This window comes from Pyrus communis, chromosome 2 (genome assembly GCF_963583255.1).
Source record: "Pyrus communis chromosome 2, drPyrComm1.1, whole genome shotgun sequence".
Lineage (NCBI taxonomy): Eukaryota > Viridiplantae > Streptophyta > Magnoliopsida > Rosales > Rosaceae > Pyrus > Pyrus communis.
The window spans coordinates 34,341,881-34,363,190 of record NC_084804.1 but is presented as its reverse complement, the minus strand read 5'-3'; the positions used below and the strand labels follow the sequence as shown (position 1 = coordinate 34,363,190).

The following is a 21,310-nucleotide window of genomic DNA, read 5'->3' as shown; positions in this document are numbered from 1 at the left end:
CCATTCCTTAGAAGTCTGGCATGGAGAATTTCTGCATATAAATCATTATTCATTTTTTTTTTTGAATTACAAAAGACGTTTTGTACTAATCTAAACTAAGGAGGAGGGGGGAGGGTTTAAACCTTGGATGCAGTGGGTTGAAGAGGAAGTCCTTATTCACCGGTGCAATCAACTATTGCATCATTATTCATTCTTGATCATCTATATAGTTTTTTATGAGAGATTTAGAAGAATGATTAGTTGATGGTTGTTTGCAGTCGTAGCCATTAGAATGTGATAATCTTAGCTACGATATAAAATCAGTGGGCCTAGATGGTCCTGTACCACATGTCAAAGGACATGGAAACATGAAATTTCTTTTTCTTTTCTTAAATAATTGTTGTGGGGAGAGAAAAAAGCTTGAGAAGGATATATGGTGGTCCAAAATTGCTTCTTCTTCTTCTCAAAATTTCATGTTTTTATCTGGCTTTTGCTAAACAAGATTGTCACCACCATTGCTTTTTAGTCAGACCCCACACACATGACACAGTTTGAATAAGCCTTGGAATCTATGCCTACTGCTTTTGGTCCCCAAATTCTTTTTTGTATTACGTACTACAAACTTGCATTGCCATTGGAAGCAGGTTATTGTTGTGTTGTTGGAACAACGTGGTGGAGTTTTGGCTTAAATGATGAAGTATCAAAGTTATTTTTGGTTGTAAATTTTAGACGCTAAGCGTCAGTTTAATAATCTTTTCGGTTTTTAGTTTTTGCCTTTCTTGCTAGAGATAGAGAGAAAATAGATAGAACGATGGAGGAATCGAGAATGTGGAGGGAATGTGGTAGGAGGGAGGAGGAAGAAATGTACATAAAGTGGTGTACAGAATGAAAACAAAAAACTAGAGATTTTTAGTTTTTTGTTTTCATGTAGCATTCCATGTGCATTTCTTCCACATTCTTCCTACTGCCCTCTCCGATATTCTTATTCATCTCTCATTCCTTGTATTTCCTCTTTAAGTCAAATCAAAAAGCGAAAACTAAAAATAAAAAACGAGATGGTTATCAAACGGGCTCTTAATGCGACAGAACATACAATAGTATCTTAGTTGTTACAGATAAATGTGATTTAGAGTGAGATCAAAAGAGAACAAATAGACATCGTCACAAAAGTTGTATCTGAATTTTGAAATGTGAGGGACTTGGGATTCTGCTTACGCTGTTTCTCCTTTAATCTCTTAGCTTAGAATTGTCAAACATAGATTATGCTCCAGATTTTACTGAACTACTAGCTCGGGAGATTTTACTTTTACTTCACTACTGTGTGCACCTGAGTCGGTGAAACACCATAAACATGTCTTATTGCTACTACAAAACATTAACTATACAAATTGTACTTCAAAAAAAAAAATCTGAACAAGAAGTTAAACTCAAATCAATGAACAGGAACGATAACTTCAGGAGTTTATGGAGAACAAGAAGGTGATCCAATTAGAGGTTCAGATGACCTGGAGAAACTAGAACTGTGAACTGTAGCGTTTCGGTTTGTAGCAACTCCTTTGCCAAGAAAATCTGGTTTTTCACAATCCTCGTTCTCATGTCGAATCTCCTTGAGCATTGCTGTTACATCTTTCATAGTTGGCCTTTCCTCCGGGCAAGGATTCACACAGAGAAGAGCCACCCCAAGCACTTGAAGCATCTCTTGGGTTTGTGTCCCTGATAGCAAAATTAGCTGCTGGTCTAGAACTGATGTGAAATCTCTTTTCCTTACTCTAAGTTCCGTATTCACCCAAGTGACAATATGGGCACCTTCCGGGATCTTGTTATCCATTGGTTCCTTCCCGGTCAGGACCTCCAGGAGGACCACTCCATAGCTATACACATCGCTCTTCTCTGTGATCCTCAAACTGTATCCATATTCTGCAATAATGTATTAACCATCATGTTCAATTAATCGACAACCTTAATAAACATATGAACGGATTATGAAAGAATCCGAGTGATTTACACTTACCTGGAGCAATGTAGCCATAAGAACCTGCAACTGTGTTGGAGGCTTTGCAGCATTCTGGAGAATTCAAAAGCTTTGCAATGCCAAAATCTGCTATAAAAGATTCATACTGTGGTCCAACCAAGATGTTGTTAGCCTTGATATCTCGATGAACTATTGGAGGTATACAATCGTGATGGAGATAAGCTAAACCCTGAGCTGCTCCCAGTACAATCTTGTACCTCGCATCCCAATCCAAGAACAGCCTCTTCTCGTGTAGCAAGCTGGCCAAACTCCCGTTCGCGATGTAATCGAACAAAAGAAGTCTGGTTTTTCCATTGTTACAACACCCCAGAAGCCTCACTATGTTTTTATGCCTAATTGATCCAAGAGTATGGACTTCTGTCGTAAACAAGTCCCTCTCTGGGAGCTCGCCATTATTTACCGGCCATAACTTCTTCACTGCAATGACCTGCTTCGTTGGAGTTTCCACACGATAAACCATTCCCGAGCAACCCTTTCCCACAACGTTTGATTCTGATAGCCCAGTCACAATATCATTAACAGAAAAATTAAGCTTTTGAAATGGGGTGAAAGCCCACACCAGATCATTTTCTTGTTCACTGTGCATCCCAAATGTGATTCCACAAATTCTGACAAATAAAAATATTCCAGTGAGCATGACCATGATGGTTGCAGTCACGCTAAGAAGAACGCAAACAAGTAGATATCTGATTGATTTCTTGTCGTGCAGGTTGTCATTCAATTGGCACTGATTTCTGTTGATACACAGCTTCGGGTTACCAGCAAATGCAGTTGGTGGAATGTCTTTGAAGAAATTAGTATTGGGAAGTGGACCTGAGAAGTCATTGTGTGAGACATTTAGGGACACGAGGTTGTCAAGACTACCCAGTACTCTGAGGCTTCCTGTCAAAAAATTATGGGAGAGGTCCATATTGGCGAGTTTTGAGAGATTTGAGAAGCTTTCTGGAATGGGGCCTCTCAGAGAATTCCAACTCAGATTCAAGAGAATATCTAGCTCTTGCAAGCGTCCGATCTCATCTGGGATGGTGCCAGTGATATTGTTGCTGCTCATATCTAACAACTGCAAATCCTTGCATAGGCCCAATGATTTAGGAATGGAACCTGTGATGCGATTTCCATTGATGACCAGTTTGTTTAGGGATGTTAGCTTGCCCAACTCTTCAGGAATCGTGCCTTCTATCTGGTTCATGGAAAGGTCTAAAACATTAAGACCAGTAAGGAATTGCAAAGACGAAGGAATCATGCCTTGCAGCTGATTTCCATGCAAGTCAACCATTTCTAACTGAGTGCAGTTTCCGATATCAGGAGGAATTTCCCCAGTAAATTGATTTTCTGACAATTCAAGGAAGCTCAATCTATGCAGGAGTCGAAGTTCTGATGGAATTTGGCCTGTGAAGTTGTTTGATCCCAGCCTTAAGCGGACCAAGCCGGTGCAGCTACCGATATTCCTTGGAACTTCTCCTAAAAATTGATTTGATATCAGCAACAATTGAGTTAAGTTCTTGAGGTCAAAGAGAGAACTTGGAACTGACCCAGTGAGGAGATTGTGTGAAAGATCCAGCGCTTGAAGTTTCTCACAATTGGCCAGCTCATTTGGTATGCTTCCATGGAGCTGATTATTCCAGGCATAGAACAGAGTAAGTTCTTTTAGCTGCCCAATGACAGGTGGAATCACGCCCACAAATCTGTTGTTGTCCAATTCAAGTTGCTTTAAGTTTGAAAAGTTTCCGAATAAAGGTGGTATGTTGCCTGATATCTGATTCTCAGACAGCAGAAACTCCTCCAGTGCCACAAAATTTGCAAAAGAGAGAGGAATTTCACCACTCAGATGATTAATTGAGAAATCGATAACTATCAAATCCAAACAGTTCCCTAGTGCACTCGGAATGCTTCCACTTAGATTGTTCTTCCATAGCAGAACGCTTTTAAGCCTTTTCAACAGACCAAGCTCACCAGGAATTTGACCAGAAAGCTGGTTGTCATACAGAAACAATTTTCGTAAGGCTGAACAATTACCAATTTCAGGAGGGATGTCACCTGTGAGGTTTGCAGTATAGACCAAAAGAGTTTGAAGATTCTTTAGTTCTCCAACACTGCTTGGAATCTTCCCTGTGATTCCGGTAGCTGCAAGGCCAAGAATAGTTAGACTCTTGCACTTTGATATTTGCATTGGAATTTCTCCATGAATTCCAGGATTCCCGCCTGCACGAAAAACTTCCAGAGCTAACAACTGGCCTATTTCTGCAGGAACCTTTCCGGATAGATGGTTGTCATACACTTCAAGCTGTTGAAGCTTTGAACAGTTTCCAATTTCTATGGGAATTGCACCATGCAATGAATTTGAATTGAGTGATAACAACTGCAGGTTGGATAACTTTCCTATCTCTTGTGGAATATCTCCTGTTAGAGCATTGAGGCTGAGATCAAGGGTGATAAGCGAAGACAAGTTTCCAATCGAGCGTGGGATTTCTCCAGTGAGGTTCCCATTTGAGAGTACAAGAGTGGTGAGATAGTTGAAGGAGAGGAGCTGGATTGGGAAGCTAGTAGGAATATGGATCGAGATGATTCTGATTTCGGAAACAAACCCGTTACTGGAACATCTGATATAATCCCATTTGCATGGATCCTGATCAGCAGGAGTCCATGAAGAGAAGAAGGCGGCAGAGGAAGAAGAATTGAAGGTTGAAAGCCATGAAAGGAGGGAGATACCCTCTTGGTTCAGAGCAGAGATGGAAGGAAACAGAAAGATGCTGAGAAGCAAAAGAATGATAGTGATTGAATTGCTTGGCATGATGAGGTTGGCAACAACACTGCTATTTTTCATTCTCTCTACATGTGATCCTTCAAAGAACTAAAGAGATGTACACTTACAAATCTTTTAAGTTGGTTTTCCAATTGAGCGACATAGCATAGTTGCATTGATAGATTGGGAAATATATATATATATATATATATATATATATATATATATATATATATATATCAAGTCTATTTTGAGCATGAAGGGATGTAATTGCAGTTTGTATGATTGAGGTTATGAGAGGCTCGTCCCACTTTGTAAAATTGACAAGTTTATACTGTTCGCCTTCTTTTCTGTTGGGCATAGAAATTTTTGTTTTGCCTCTCTTAACATTTGGAAATTAGTTAAAACTAATGACATAATAAATATAAATTATGTGAGGCAGAATCACTACTAGACAGTATAAAGTAAATCGTCTGATATCCATTTCATGTATTGTGTTTTAGTTCTCATTTTTGTGTTAGAAATAGAGTGGAAATATATGGGAGCGATTAGGGATATAAAAGAGTGAATGAGTGATGGTGCGAGTGATGTAGAATAAATGCGTATGGAAAGTAAAAATTAAAAATCATAAACCAAAAATTATTTCTAGTAGTTTCACTTTCAAGATTTTGTTTTCATTTATTTCTTGGTTTCTTTCACGCTCTTCACCACATTTCTTCATCCCACATTTACCCCATACACTTCGCCCTATCTCAAGCACAATAAGTGAAAACTAAACCCGAAATGCTTATCAAACAGTTCTTTTAAGTGGCCTGAGTGATAAAATAAACAAAAGCTACTTTCTACACAGATGCATGTTCCACTGCTTAGTCATTTACTTGACATCTGATGTGGTTTGCTATTGTTCTGCTGGGTTTCAAATTTTCAGTTATACTGTTTTTCTTTGTAAGTTTCTTCAAATGTTTGATGGATTCACTGTAAATCCCTTTTCAAATAATGATTGCTCATCTTATCAGTTAATTGTATAACAATCCATACAGTGAAAATGACTAAGCAGCCCTCCTAACCCAAAAGAGGAAAGACCCAAAAAAAAAAAAATGAAAAAGATAAAAAAGAGGTGACACTTCAACTTTCTATGTGATATGAGCATGGTGAGGACTCAAGATATCATGTTGTATTGATAAAGTAGTTCATCTCTCATGTAAGTGGTTTTGTGAAGGGACAACAACATAGGTCCATGCCTCTTCAAGGAAAAAAGACTCTTTTCCTTCCTCATGCATGAACCTCCCCAACACTGCTACCCCAATGCAAAAGCATCACAGATTTGGCCTTTTCATGCAGTCAATTAATTAAAGCTTTACATGCACCTCCCTGGCTTGCTTTTGTTTTTCCTTTTTCTATTATTGTGGATGCTCAAGTAGCGGAAGTAGCGGAAGCATAAATTGCTGAATTCAATGACCAGATGTTTTTAAAAGATCTTGCGCTAATTTCTTTTAAAGAATTCAATTGCTGAATTCATTGTAGCGGAAGCCACTAGAACTCTTGAAGAAGATGGAAAGTGAACATACTTGGGTCTAGAGGCCTACAATATAGGGAATCTCTAGTCAGTGTGCCAATGAGGAGAATTTTGGGAATATAGGAAACATACAAACAGAAAAGAATAAGGAAAATGATGTATCATTAGGGTAGGGGTCTCATAAGGATGTCTCCTCAATGTGAAATGGAAACAAGTGGATATCTGTAAGGAGATAAGTAATGTATGGATGGTGGGGGCAAGTGATCCCCCAACTACATTTGGTAGCCCACTGAGAGTGATTTTAATTTGCAAAACTAATTCAATTTGCATTTGTGGTTTTGCTTGATATATACTGCTCCCATAACACTTTCCAGCTAATTAAGATGGTGAAGAAAAGGGAATTAAAAGAGGTCAGAAATTGCTATAAAAGTATAAACTAAATTGCATGAATAGTAAATGAACAATATTGGAGACACATGCGTACCAGAAAAAAATGCAAGAAGCTCAACATACCTCATAGATAAACAAAAAGGTCAGACATGCCATCACTTCTCAACTTAAATAACATTGACACTTCTATTGATGTTGTCACAATAGCACAAGAAATAATGTGAAACTTCTAGTGAATACTATTAATTACATCTAAACTAGAAGCCCTTTGTATATCAATTTAGCGGTGATTGTTTGTATTTGGTTGGAGAAAGTCTCTAGTTCTACTGACATGGATGCAAAGACAATATATATTTGTGATGAGTTTGTTATCTAGTTGTGTCCAGCAACATTGTATGGGCATGTATTTATTAAATTCGATGTTTTTTGGCTCATTGTAAAATATTTTTATAAATATTGTATTGTTTGTCAACAACCAATGAAAACTGTAAGTCATCATGCACCCAACGATAAAAAACAAAACACAAAGGAAAATTTGTACAGAAATGAGTGCAGGAGGACCTTGGAGTCTTGCGAAGTTCTAAGCTTGATTATTTTTGAGGTGACATAGTTATTTTGAGTGGCTTTGATGCTCAATACAGCTCCAATCTTAATTATTTTTCAATGCAAGATCAGCCCACACTCTGAGAACAGCCCACTCAGGCTATTTCATGATCAATTATTTGGGCCAGAATTTTGTTTCCATCTTAGATACTGTATATGGAATATCAATTCCTTGCCTCATTTGCAATTGGTTTATTTCTCATCACAGTTAATGAAGATGTCTAACAATCTTCTCTCCTTCCTCTCAAACAATTTTTTTAGCTTGTAATTCATGGCCTCTCAGCCATGGTCACATTATCCTGACCTCAAAAAAGAGCCACAACTTCAACACATTATTGTGCCTTTTCCATCAGCACTCAATGCAGCAAGTCATATCAGCAGCAACCAAGTAACTAACCAATTATCATTAAGCGGAAGATCGTGGCAGCCAAAATTAATTTCAAATGTTTAGAAGAATTGCAATAAAAAGGATAAATGGAGAGTTTTTGGTAGTGACGATGGATCGTGTGGCATAGCGTCTATTCCACTTCCACCTTCTGTGTTGTCGCCTTGTCGGTTCAAGATTTCTACAAGGCCGTCAATGCCAAGGACAGAAACATAGAGCAACTTCTAGCTCATGTCTGCCAGTATCAGGACCTTGTATTTTATGTTCCCTTTGAAGGAAAACATGTTTTTAATTCCTTGTCTTTTCTCTTTTTCTCTCTATTAATCATGAATTTCTTCGTGAAATTGGAAGGTGCCACTCAACTTTATTGGTTGGGGAATAATTTAGCTATAATTCAGTGTCAACTGAAAACTAATCAGCAATGACGTTATAGGGTTACTGAACTCGTTCGTCAAGTTTAATTGGGAAAGATAGTGCCAATACATCTCAGTATCTTACTTGTCATAAATAAATGAATTCGGAGACAAGGACAAATTAAGTTTGAATACATGGAAAACTGGCTCATCATTTGTTTAGTAGAATTTGGAATAAGTTTGCTGATTGTAGAAGTACTTATTAATTAGTGAAATGAGGTTTTTGGGAATGACTAGGTTATCATGCCATTTCTTAGCAAAGTGATAGATGCAATGGGGGCCAATGTGACTGAAGGTGGAAACTTGACTGCCAGTGTTATTTGGCACCTCTGTGGGTTTCACAATCTTAAACATCATCTGAAACATGCTTGAATGCCAATGCAATAGGTCAAGTGTGCCGTGCCGTGTTACCTATTTAATAATTAGTCACGTTTGAGTTGGTAATCTCGGACATGACGACTTATAATCGTGTTGTATTTGTGTTAATCTAATTAATTAGATACATAAAATTGGCACCCCAAACACAATGACCTAGTTAAGTCTTGGATTTGTGTGTGATGTTTTACAGAGTAAAAAGAGAGAGATAAGTTTCATTACTGTTGCACATTCTTTAATACAAAGAAGTTGAAGGAGAGCTCCTTCTTGTGTATTACTTCCAAGATTACTTGGTTGTGTAAACATGATTTTAGTTTAAAAAAATATTGGGGGAGGGAGCGTTGGTTTTGTTTAATTTAACAATATAAAAGGAATACGATTAGATTAGGGTACCTAAACTGTGTGACTGATGACAAGAAAACGTACACATGCAGGAAAGCAACCGTCACGCCCAACTGACTTAATTAACCCACATATGCTTCAAAACAATCGCAACTTCACATATTTATATCTGTATTTTTAAATTCCAATAGACACTAAAAAAATGTTAACAGTAACCCTCTAGTCACTAACTATATTGGCAAAAATGAGCCTCTTTAGCGAAAGAAACGTGTATGACAAAGGTATACTATTAAGGTGGTGTTTCGTGCCAATAATGGGAGAACATATGAAGAGAAACTAACATATGCCCTAGCATCATTGCCATGGATGCCACCATGGCTGTGTACCCGTACCATCACTAATAAAAAAATTCCTTGCATGATGAAATTTTGCACGACGAAACACACATCGAAGTGCAAAGTCACATTAAGCAACGAAATTTTGAACTTTGTCGTGCAAAGTCTTGATGATGAAACAAACATCGTCACGTAAAGTTACTTTGCGCGACAAAATTTTAAACTTCGTCGCGCAAAGTCTTTACAAAAATAAAAAATTATTTTTTTAAACCTTTGTGCGACGAAATCCAAATATTTTGTCACCTAAACCAATTTATTTTCTTTTTTTATTTAATTTTATATTATAAATTTTAAAATATAGTTATTTTCATAATTTTTTATTATTTTTTAAAAACTTTGCACGATGAATATCAATATTTCTCGCTTAATGTAAAACCCCTCCCCAAATTTAGTTCATAATTTTACTTTTCCCCTAAAAGTATTTGAAGTTTTCAATTCAGTCCCCTTCCTTAACCAATCCGGACCCTCCTTTTTAGATTCTCTTATCTCTCCGTTTGCCACGTGGCATCACCCCAACTCATCTTCTATCTCTCTTTTGCCTCGGGACTCACTTAGCTCACTCTTCTCTCTCACTCTCTCTCTCTCCCTCTCTCGCCTATCAAACCCGCACCTATGCACACCCTTAGAAGCACCCCGGTGATGGCGCAGCAGCACCCCCACCCTTATAGACCTCCCATTCCTCTCCACCGTCTTTGTGAAGCCCCAGAGTCACTACTACAAAAGTGGCTTATTGTGTCACTGGTTAGTGTTGGTTTTATATAATATACTGGTGGATAAGACATTTCCGACACTCTTTACATGGTGTTGAAATTACTATCGGGTATAACCGACATAAAATGTCTATGTCGCTTATAACTGACATAAACTATTAATGTCGCTTATAACCGACATAAAGTTAGTGTCGGTTAAAAAAAGAATCATGTCGCTTGTACCCGACATTAATAATTATTTTTAAATATTGTAAAACCTGGTGTCGGTTGTAGTCGACACTAATAATTGCATTGGGGATTTGAATGTTTTATTTGGGTTTTAAAACCCACTTTTGTTAGCATCTATCAGACATTTCCCCTTTTTAATACACTATCCTTCTCCTCCCATTACTTCACGTGACTCTCTCCCTCTTACACACACATCACATAATTTTTTCTTTCCTTCTTTGGCCGGTTCCCTTACATGGGTTTCTTTCTCTCTCTCTGACACACATGCCTTATTTCTCTCACTTCCTTTTTGTTTTTTTTGTTTTTTTTTTTCCTAACATGTTCTTCTTCACCCCCTCTATTTTCCGTCTCTCTTTGTACCCACCCATTCAACCTTCCTTCATCCCTCTATCTCTTTCGTATTCTCTCTCTTTTTCCTCGACTTCTCCATTTCCCATCCCTCCATCTTCTTCTCTTTTGAAAATCCACAAATCAAAACACTGCAAACATCTCCTTTTAGCCTACAAATCAAAACTAGCCAAGTTTTATCCCTTCCTCCATCTCTCCACTGCACATCTCCCTCTATCCCACCGACGCACTTCTCCGTTTCCACGCACAGAGCTTCTAGTTCTGCATAATGGGTTCCACCACTGTTGATCGCGTACCCCAACTAGTTCTCGAGCTCTCGACTTGGTAAGCCTCCAACTACTCCCTCTCATTTTAGTTTCCGTTTTCTAGCTTGGTTTCGAGCTTGCATGTAATCTTAGAATCCACACCGTGGTTGAAAAATGAATGTAGGTTTTGTTCATTTCGATGTGTTTTGGATGCGAAATCAGTGAGAAAATTAGTGTGATTTGGAGATCTGTGTGCTTAGATTGGAAAATGTAGGAAAACAAAAGTGACTTTTTGAATTTTGAGGGAATAACAATTTGTTTTCCCTCCTAAACGAATTGTTTTCATTTCCCCAAAAACTTGGAGAAAGGAAGAAGTCGGTGTCTAAGTCAGTTGAAGCTGGCCTCCAATTGCCCGTTGGCCGTATCGCTCGTTTCCTCGAAAAGGGACGCTACGCCCAATGTACTGGTACCGGTGCTCCTATTTACCTCACCACCGAGGTGATTTCCCAATCCACATTTCTCAAATCTAAACATATTCCGTTTCTATATATTTTTAACTTTTGGTAATTATTATTAATAATTGAGACATATATATATTTTTTATTATTATTAAAAGTTTGTGGTGTCGCTTATGGGTGACATTATTTTAGTTATTATATTTTTCAAATTGTTAGATGGTGTCGGTTAGGACCAACACCAGTCTATTCCATCTGCCAGTCTTTGTCAGTACTTAATTTCGCTTGTAACCGACGTGAGCCTCGATGTCACTTTTAATTGATGCTACTTGGTGGCAGATTAAGGGGACTAACCGACATCAATACCTTTTTCGTGATGCTAGCAAAGGTGTCGGTTTTCCTATTCGACATTACATGATTTGATGTTTGATTTTTACCAAAACTCCAATAGTAATTAGGTTTTTGTTTGTTTTTACATTGCCAGTAATAGCCTCTTTTCTAGTAGTGAGTACCCAGAGAACACCAAACCCAGGTCCAGCGAACCGTGGGTTTTAAGACAAAACCCGGCCACCTCCGGCTGTTTCACGAAAAATCGAAGGTACCAACTTCTTCCTCTCACCCCCACTTTCATTTTGGCACCTAGATTAGAGGCTAGGGTGACGTTTTGGCAATCGACTAGAGCAGGGGAAGCTCCAACGTTCTTTCCCCGTTGAGACCAGGCCATTGGCCTGGTTCATCCCAACCCAGTCAAACTAGGCCCCTTTGGGCCGTGTATAAGACTCAGGCCTTAGGCCCGTTTACACCCAAACCTTATTGGATCCAGGCCTTTGGGCCATGGATCTGGTCCACAAACCCTAGGCCCAACCCAAACTAAACCCAAGCCCATTGACACGGTTTGACCAGGACTCGGTTGATGAGCCTGGACCTGTTGACTTTGACCCGGTCAATGGTCAGATTTGACGTTGATTTTGACCGATCAACGGTCAATGTTGACATTTTGATTTTTTTTTTTAACTTTCGTTTGGGACCTCTTATAAGCTAATTTCGACGTCCTGGATCAGTTTTTGATGTTCGTTTTCCCAAATAAAATCGTTTGAATAAAGTTTTATTAATTGGACCCTTTATGTGCTTAGGTGCATTTATTATGGCGATTTCCATCTTCGCTAGTTGCGTGGCTCTTCAACGGCAAAGTATCTGTGAGTGGACCCTTTTTAAATTGCATGTTTTAATAGTAGAAATGCATACATGAAAAATATGATTTATTGATTACGTTTTATGAAATGTCTTATTAGATATTATGCTTACTTAGAATATTTTGGAATACCATATTTTCTATCGAACCCATGTTCTTGTAGGGTATTTGATGGATGGCGATATACTATTTAGAACATGTTTTTACATACTTCTTTATAGTATAGATGATGGATGACTTTATACTTTGAAGATGATTTTGAGATATATGTAGCTATGTTTGGAAAGATTGTGTTTAATGTTTTGTCATTTAGGACCCCTCATAGCTAATTTCGACGTCCTGGATCAGTTTTTTACGTTTATTTTCCCAAATTCAATCGTTTGAATAGAGTTTTATTAATTGGACCCTTTATGTGCTTAGGTGCATTTATTATGGCGATTTTCGTCTTCGTTAGTTGTGTGGCTCTTCGATGGCGAAGTATCTGTGAGTGGACCCTTTTAAATTGCATGTTTTAATAGTAGAAATGCATACATGAAAAGCATGATTTATTGATTACGTTTTATGAAATGTTTTATTAGATATTATGCTTACTTAGAATATTTTGGAATACCATATTTTCTATCGAACCCATGTTCTTGTAGGGTATCTGATGAATGACGATATACTATTTAGAACATGTTTTTACACACTTCTTTATAGTATAGATGATGGATGACTTTATACTTTGAAGATTATTTTGAGATATATGTACCTATGTTTGGAAAGATTATGTTTAATGTTTTGCGTGTATCTAGTGGTCACTATTCCGCCTAGGGCGAGGATTTAGTGTTGGTTGTGGGCCAGGAGGAATAATCCTTGGCTTCAGGCTGAGGGACATGGAGCTGGTAATGGGCTGGGAGAAAATAATCTTTGGCTTCGGGTCGAGAGACATGGTGCTGGTATTGGGCCGGGAGATATTATACTGATACAATATATGCTTTATGAGATATTTTATGGCATTCTAGGGTTTTCAGAAAACTTACCACTTATTATGTTATTAGTTTTCATAAAGCTTTGGGGGTTAGTATGTTGATAACTGTTTTATTATATATGTATATCAACTTGGTCCATTCATGTTTGTTTTGGGCCCCCTCAGGATTTAGATTCGAGGTTTACGATCCCAGCGTCAAGGCACTTCCGTATCGGCATCTTCGAGCCCCCTCGGTGTAGGACCCATTCATTTATTCATTCAGTTTTATATTATTTCTTTTAGTGTTCTAGTTAGTTGTATGCTCTGAACATGTTCCTCATTTGCATATTAATTATATTTAAATTTCTTTTATCTTATTCATATTTTAGTTATCATATTTTCAATAAATGGCTTTTGTCACCCTTGGGTGTTGACCAATACATGATTATTTCGATGTCCCACGGACATCGGGTTCGGTAGGGGTGGGCACGGGCCAGGCCGGGCCCAAAATTGAAGGAACTAAACCGACCTGTTTATAAATAATACGGGGCGGGGTGGGGCGGGTTTTGGATTTTTCAAAATGAGATTCGGACCTAACCTGGCCCTTTTGAAACGGGTCGGTTCTACGGGTCCCCACAGGCTGAAAATCTCTGACTTTGATCCCTGTTGTCACCATCCTCATCCTTTCAACCCCCATAGCTGCCATAGCCAAAGCTCAAAACTCAAGCGCCTGCATACCCACATGCGAATCGGGAAAATCCACCAAAACAGTTCGCTACCCATTTGGATTCTCACCCAGCTGCCAAATCCCATTGAACTGTTTTGAAAATAATGAGCTCGGTGGATTCAGAGTCCAAACGTGACCCAAATGCTGTCTTCATGAACCTCCCTGCAAATTCCAACCGTCGATTCAAATCCCTAATCGGACTCTTCAGCTCGACTTGGAATGTAGAGTCGTCACTCTCGCTAGAGTTCAAAACGGTGAAGATGGGATGGTGGGTCGGGGGATCCTGTGACTGCAATCCGAATGCCACGTGTACTTAGGTAAAGCTCGGTGAGAGGATGGGGGGCGGGTACTGATGCAGATGTGTTGATGAGTTTGATGGCGACGACTTTTTTTAGTCTTTGTAAACTTTTAAACTTAAGCTTGAGGAGACCTAGGTCGAGTGACAGAGTCAAGCTCGGGGTGGTGGAGGAGAGGACGAGGCGAAACGACGAGAGAGAATCGAGTCTGAGTTCGAGGACTAGTGACAAAGATGAGAGTCGAGCTCAAGGAGGAGACCTTCATAGGGTAAAACTAACGATTCATATTTGAAAGTAGGTTCCTCTTCAATCTCGTCAGTCCATTACAATTACAAACGGGCTGGTCCGGGTACCCATTTTTCTATACTTCTGGAACCGGCTCGAACCTAAAATTTCAAAGCCCCACCCCGCCCTGTTTCTCTTTTTAAAAATTAGGAATTGGCCCGTACCCGCCCCAAACCTTAATTACCTGCCTCGACTAGCGGTTCCTGTACTCGTTTGCCCGCCCCTAAGGTTCGGGGCGTGTCAGATTAGTATTAGAGCATACTTAAGATCTTCTGTTACTATAGTAGTGTATCGGTCATGACATCATTTGGATGTTACGACTTCCATATTTGTTGTCATTCGGCATGGTTGTGCAACCCTCATACTGCATGAATAATCACATCTTGTGGAAGAAGAAGAAATTCGTGTCGGGATAGTGCCTCATTGATGACAAAATGGATTGTTGAACGACTTTCAACAGTGGATCGATACTCTGCAACATGCATTCCTTGGGAATTGTAGGTGGAGTCGGATCTACATCGGAATGTTGGGAAATGGAAAAATCTTAGTGGTACAAGTTGGTTAAGACCAACTAGAAATTTGAAACGTTGATGTTACTTTACAACATGCGTTCCTTAGGAATGGCTGGCAGAGTCATATCTCTTTGGAAACTACTCGAAACATTTGAAATACGTGTTAGAGGAAGCGAGAAAGCACTAGTTGTTACGAAGTTTAGTAAGTGGCAATTAGTGGGATTGAACTAGTGTTCTCGGAATCGTTCCAGTTAAGGAAATGTGTGTGGATCCTTAGACCAATCCTAGGCGATTGTTCTATCGTTAACCTTTTTGCTTACTCCAACCACGAGGTCAAGTTCATTAAACATCGATTGTCAGCTTCACACCAAATTCTTCGAGCGTTGACTTCATTTAGATTAAATACTTCCTTAGGAGGACGCATTGTGTTCATTCATCTTGTGGCTTAAACACATGTAGAATTTACCTTTATCTCGAAAGGTGTGTGCTCTCATGGGTTTTTAGGTTGATCATTTGCGAGTTTTTCTTCTTTCCACCAACATTGACCTTATTTGACCAGAAATCTGCTACTAAGCAAAAATGGAGAGGTGGTTTGAGCACTACAATGACTCTCAAGAGATACTGCTTATCGGGGAAGGTGACTTCTCGTTTTCTGCTTGCTTGGCTCGAGCTTTTGGGTCTATTATTAACATGGTAGCCATTTCTCTTGAATCCTAAGGTACATCTTTCAAATGGGTTCTTTGTTGGCATCTAAATATTTTTTCTCAAGAGACTCTTTGGTAGTAGACGTTATTCTCATTAATTCCTTAAAAGGATTGCGATCGTTGGAAATTGATAATCTTCACAAAGTATCATGAAACTGCGAAGTATCCTTGGTCTTGTACTCTAGTTTTGATGGACTTATTTTGACCCTCAAATTCTTGAGTGTTCTTTTAGCCTTCTCGACATGGTTTCTCTCTCAATCAGTGAGAAATTCACAATCGATCGTTTCGGCGGAAGTGTGCGCCCAGTTCTTATCGATTCGGATATGAACGTTAAGAGCATAACCCTTCCACAGGTTTTCCAGAGTTACTAGGAAAAGGTCCATGTAAGTGTGAGGTTAAGCTGTCTTTTAGCAAAGATTGGTGAAGATTATAGTGCAGGTGATCAGCAGATTGCATCACTATCTTCACGTAGGATTGAATAATTACCACTCATTATCTTGCTACAATTAATAAACATCATATCATACTCTAGTAGTTCTTTTCCAACGATATGTGTGCGCCTTAATGCATCTTTCCACTACTTCGCTTCAGGACCTTATTAATTGTAAGTACGTGAATGTCAAAACACTTCTAGCATAGTTGTTTAGTGTGCTCTAGAATTGTACGACAACACGGTCGAGGTAAGAATCAGACGATCCTTGTACACTCTCACATTGTGGGGCAAAATGGTATTTGGAAGATCGAAATTATGATATAGGAAATTGTGCATCCTTGGAAAATTACTGCGCTTATTGAGATAACTAATGTGCGATCGATATCGTAGGCGGCTGACTATTGTATCGATAACTTATTCATTAGGTTCATTGAGCAAGTGGGCAGGTAGACCCGTCTACGACAATTGTTATAGATTTGTAATTGTTGGGGCTCGATCCAAAGACACATCTGTTCTCAGAGTATGTGGCGTTTCAAATGCTCAGGCGAGACCTTCATTTTCAATTTTGGTTTTCAGAATAAGTATTTTAAATTACCTTATTATAGTTATATATTGGTTTTCAGATGTTACAAATGTTTAGTTGAGTCATTTCCACTTTCCCTATTAATTTCAGTACGAGTTTTCAACCTATATGTTAGTACATATCTATTTTGACATCATCGTATTATATGTACATACTTTTGACCCTATGCTATTATATGTATTTGACTTTATAATTTTATAAAGTATATTTTCTACTTTTACACTGATGGGGGAAGAAGGTATGAGCCTGGAGGCACGAAAGATGGAATCATTGCAACCCGATCATGACGGTGTGGCATTTTCCATTTTGTGCAACCGCTCTGACTTGAATTCTTCGTTATGTGTGTGTGTCTATATATATATATATATATATATATATATATATATATTCTTCTTCCTATTTTCGAGTATTTTAGTGTAGCAAGTTATTTTAAATTTCGGGACGAAATTTTATTTAAGGGGGGGTAAATTGTAAAACCCCTCCCCAAATTTAGTTCGTAATTTTATGGTCCCTTTATCCTTAACCAATTCGGACACTCCCTTTTAGATTCTTTTCTCTTTTCGTTTACCACCTGGCATTAACCCAACTCATCCCCTCATCCCCTATCTCTCTCTCTTACCACGAGACTCACTCATCTCATTTTTCTCTCTCACTCTATCCCTCTTTCCCTCTCTTGCCTATTGAACCCGCACCCATGCACACCCTTAGAAGCACCCTCGTGACGGCACAGCACCACCATCACCCTCGTGGACCTCCCCTTCCTTTCCACCGTCTTCGTGAAGCTCCGGAGTACCCAGAGAATACCAAACCCAGGTCTGGCAAACAGTGGGTTTTGAGACAAAACCCGGCCACCTCCGGCCGTTTCATGACAAATCGAAGGTACCAACTTCTTCCTCTCACCTCCATTTTCATTTTGGCACCTAAATCGGAGGCTAGGGTGACGTTTTGGCCATCGACTGTAGTTGGGCAAGCTTTGGCGTTCTTTTCCCGTCAAGACCAGGCCATTGGGCTGGCTCGTCCCAACCTAGTTAAACCAGGGCCCTTTAGGCCGTGTATAGAACTCGAGCTTTAGGCTTGTTTACACCCAAACCTTATTGGATCCAGGCTTTTGGGCCATGGATTCGGTCCACTAACCCTAGGCCCAATCAGAACCAAACCCAAGCCCATTAACCCGGTTTGACTAGGATCGGTTGATCGACTCGAACTCGTTGACTTTGACTTTGACCAGTCAATGTTGACTTTTTGACTTTTTTTGGGCTTTCGTTCGGGACCCTTCTAGGCTAATTTTGATGTCTTGGACCCGTTTTTGACGTCCGTTTTTCCAAATTCAATCATTTGAATACATTTTTATTAATTGGACCCTTTATATGCTTAGGTGCATTTATTGTGGCGATTTCCATCTTCGCTAGTTTGCATGGCTCTTCGACGGCGAAGTATCTATGAGTGGACCCCTTTTAAATTGTATTTTTTAATAGTAGAAATGCATACATGAAAAGCATGATTTATTGATTACGTTTCATGAAACGTTTTATGAGATATTATGCTTACTTAGAATATTTTGGAATACCATATTTTCTATCGAACCCATGTTCTTGTAGGGTATCTGATGGATGAAAATATACTATTTAGAACATTTTTTTACACACGTCTTTATAGTATAGATGATGGATGAATCAACATTTAGAACATATTTTTTTTATTTAATTTTATATTTATATAGTTAAACTATTTTCTTTGCGCGACGAATCAACATTTTGTCTCCTCAACCCTATTTATTTTAATTTATTTATATTTTAAAATATTAAAATAAAATTATTTTCATTTTTATTATTTATAAAAATTATTTTTTAAATTTTGCTTGGCGAACCTATATTTGGGTGGGCACCAAAAATAGGACGTGGGAAATTGTTTTTTTTTTTTTTTTTTTTTTTTTTAAGACTTTCCGTGACCAATATTTCGTCACGCAAACTCGTATCCTTCGTTGTGCAAAGTGATACGGTTTTTAAAACTAAAATAAGTCCTCCACAATTTTCTCAATGTCTTTCTCTATTCTCTTACCTCTCATCTCTTTCCCTCCCCAAATGTGACCCTTTCTCTCACACTCACTCTCACTTAATCTCTCTTCTCTCTCCTCTCAATCTCTCACTCTCACTCACTATCTCATCTCTCTCTCACATTCACTCCTCTCTCTCAGTCCCATTGACTTTCATTTTTGCCAAAAGGAATTTACTCCGCAAATTTTATTTTATTTTCAATAATATGTGTTTTTAGTGTTAATTAATTGGGTTTGGTGTGGGGTGGAGTTTGGGGTAGGATTTGGGGTATTGCCAATTTCAGGGGAGATTATGTCGATGTTTTGGTATTATTTTATGTTGTTTTTTGATTATTTGACCACGTTTGTTTTGTTCGCTGGGAATCATCGAGACTTTGACGACGAAAGGTGAGGATTAGGATGTTATTAGACCATATCCCCCGCCACTACCACCAATATAGACTTGTATTAGGATTTTATTATTGTACTTTGTTAATTTATGTGTACATTTTAAATATATTATATATATTGGATAATTTGATCACTATTTTTCATATGTAATTTTATTTTGAATATATCAATTTAAATTAAAGTAATTAAAAAATAAAGTCATATAATTAACTTAAATTAAAAAAGTAAAAATTTGAAAAATCTTGCGCTACCAAATATTTTGTCGCACAAACAATTAATATAATTAAATTAAAATAAGAGAAATAATAAAACAAAAATTCAAAAACCTTGCACGACAAAATATTTCATAGCGCAAAATATTAAATTAAATTAATTTAATTAAAAAATTAAAAAATCTTTGCGTGACGAAGATTAATTTTCGTCGCACATACCTTATTGTCACGAGTTTTGTGCGACGAACCATGCGCAAGAAAAATTTCGTCGCACAAGGTTTTGAGCGACAAAATTATACTTTGTGCAACAAACTTATTTTGTCGCGCAAAGTGTTTTTTGTAGTAGTGCACACAAGCCATTCTCCTCTTTCAGCACAATTATGAATGAGCATTGTCAGAGAAATTTGTAACTTGTGAATTATGGTTAACGACGAGGGAAGAAAGATTGCTCCAAGGCACGTAGACGACTATGCTATCTTTCAGCCTTTGTTCGCCTTTTGGTATACAAAGATAATATATGAATAAGTCATGTTGATACAATAAAGCCTAGTTAAACATTTGTATGTTAGTCAATGTTTAGTAGTCTAGTTATTCGACATGGTTAGTTATTCGAGAAGTGAAGCAACTATTATTAGAGATCATGAGCTTAAACTAAATTCGTGGTATAATTCGGTAACCCTTCCTAAAATTTACCCCTTTTAATTTCCAAAATCCTAGTTTCGCGTTTGGTTGAGGCTGTTGAGCCATTGAAGTTTAATGAAAATGTGACCATGGTTGCAGCTTATTGGACGACCTATAATAAGATGTGCCAAACCCATGCGTCCAATCCGATTACATCACCATCACGCAGCTCCACAAAACGTGCAAAGTAATGACTACTTTAAGACAACATCGTCATGGACTCATGGAATAGACTTGTACCAACTTCCATTAAGAATAGGAATTTCAAATTTTTGTGGTACTGAACTCATCCTGCCCTAGCCTATTGCTTACCTATATAAATTAACAAAGACTTCCAAAACCGTTCGGAGGGTGAATATATACGATGAATAACAAAATATCTTTTCCTAAATATAATTACAAATCCTACTTCACTAGCGAAAAAAAAACCTACCTCAATGTTCAATTAATAATCTTGTCAAATTCTTGATCTATAAATTATTGATTAAACGAGAGAAATTCAATGTATAATATTTGTATACCGTTTTTTGAATATCTTTCTTCACATATGATGTATACATGAACATAAAAATTGAGAGAACATGCCTATCATATATATGGTGCACGCCGATTGTAGTTATTCCTATAATATCAGATTTAATTAGTTACATGCATGTTTCGACGTAAGACTGCATGACAAAAAAAAAGAAAAAAGAAAAAAAAGAATACAACTTATGACACAAACAGACAGGTTTAAACACAAGTAAACAGCGGGTCTAGTTGTATTGCTGCATACAATATTAGAAAATGCCATGAATTGATGACGACCAATGATCTTCAATCCATTTCATCGAGTTGTGAATTGGGATTGCATAGCTATGGTGGGGATTCAGGACCACATCTTCATGCAATTATCGGGCCCCTTCCTTACTCTAGCTAACATGTTTCTGCATTGTAGGCCGTATATATGTGTGCGTCGTCGCTGTTTTTGCCGTACCAGCTGGCTTTCGATTATTTAAATACAAAACATACATATCAGCCTGATTAATTTGTTAACTACTAAGATTTTGATCCAACATATATTTCTAAGTATTTATGTGTAACTTAAAATATCTTTCGTCTGATTTCTAAATTCAAAGAATAAAGGACTTGTAC

General features: G+C 38.0%; 1 protein-coding gene across 1 annotated transcript; it reads right to left on the bottom strand.

Annotated features, from left to right (window-relative positions):
* Positions 1-150: 150 nt before the first annotated feature.
* On the bottom strand, positions 151-4,808 carry LOC137726916 (LRR receptor-like serine/threonine-protein kinase RGI2). The gene is made up of 2 exons (XM_068465868.1): positions 1,991-4,808; positions 151-1,896 (listed from the first exon to the last, which is right to left on the bottom strand). Exons 1-2 carry the CDS (start codon positions 4,800-4,802, stop codon positions 1,442-1,444), a joined length of 3,267 nt encoding a protein of 1,088 aa, XP_068321969.1. The 5' UTR covers positions 4,803-4,808; the 3' UTR covers positions 151-1,441.
* Between the last annotated feature and the right edge of the window lie 16,502 nt (positions 4,809-21,310).

What these genes read in the sequence shown, in the direction of transcription:
- LOC137726916 (XM_068465868.1), bottom strand. Translation starts at nt 4,802, where the DNA reads ATGCCAAGCAATTCAATCACTATCATTCTTTTGCTTCTCAGCATCTTT. An exon ending in TTATGGCTACATTGCTCCAG is followed by an intron (nt 1,897 to 1,990) that starts GTAAGTGTAAAT and finishes ACATTATTGCAG; the next exon opens with AATATGGATACAGTTTGAGG.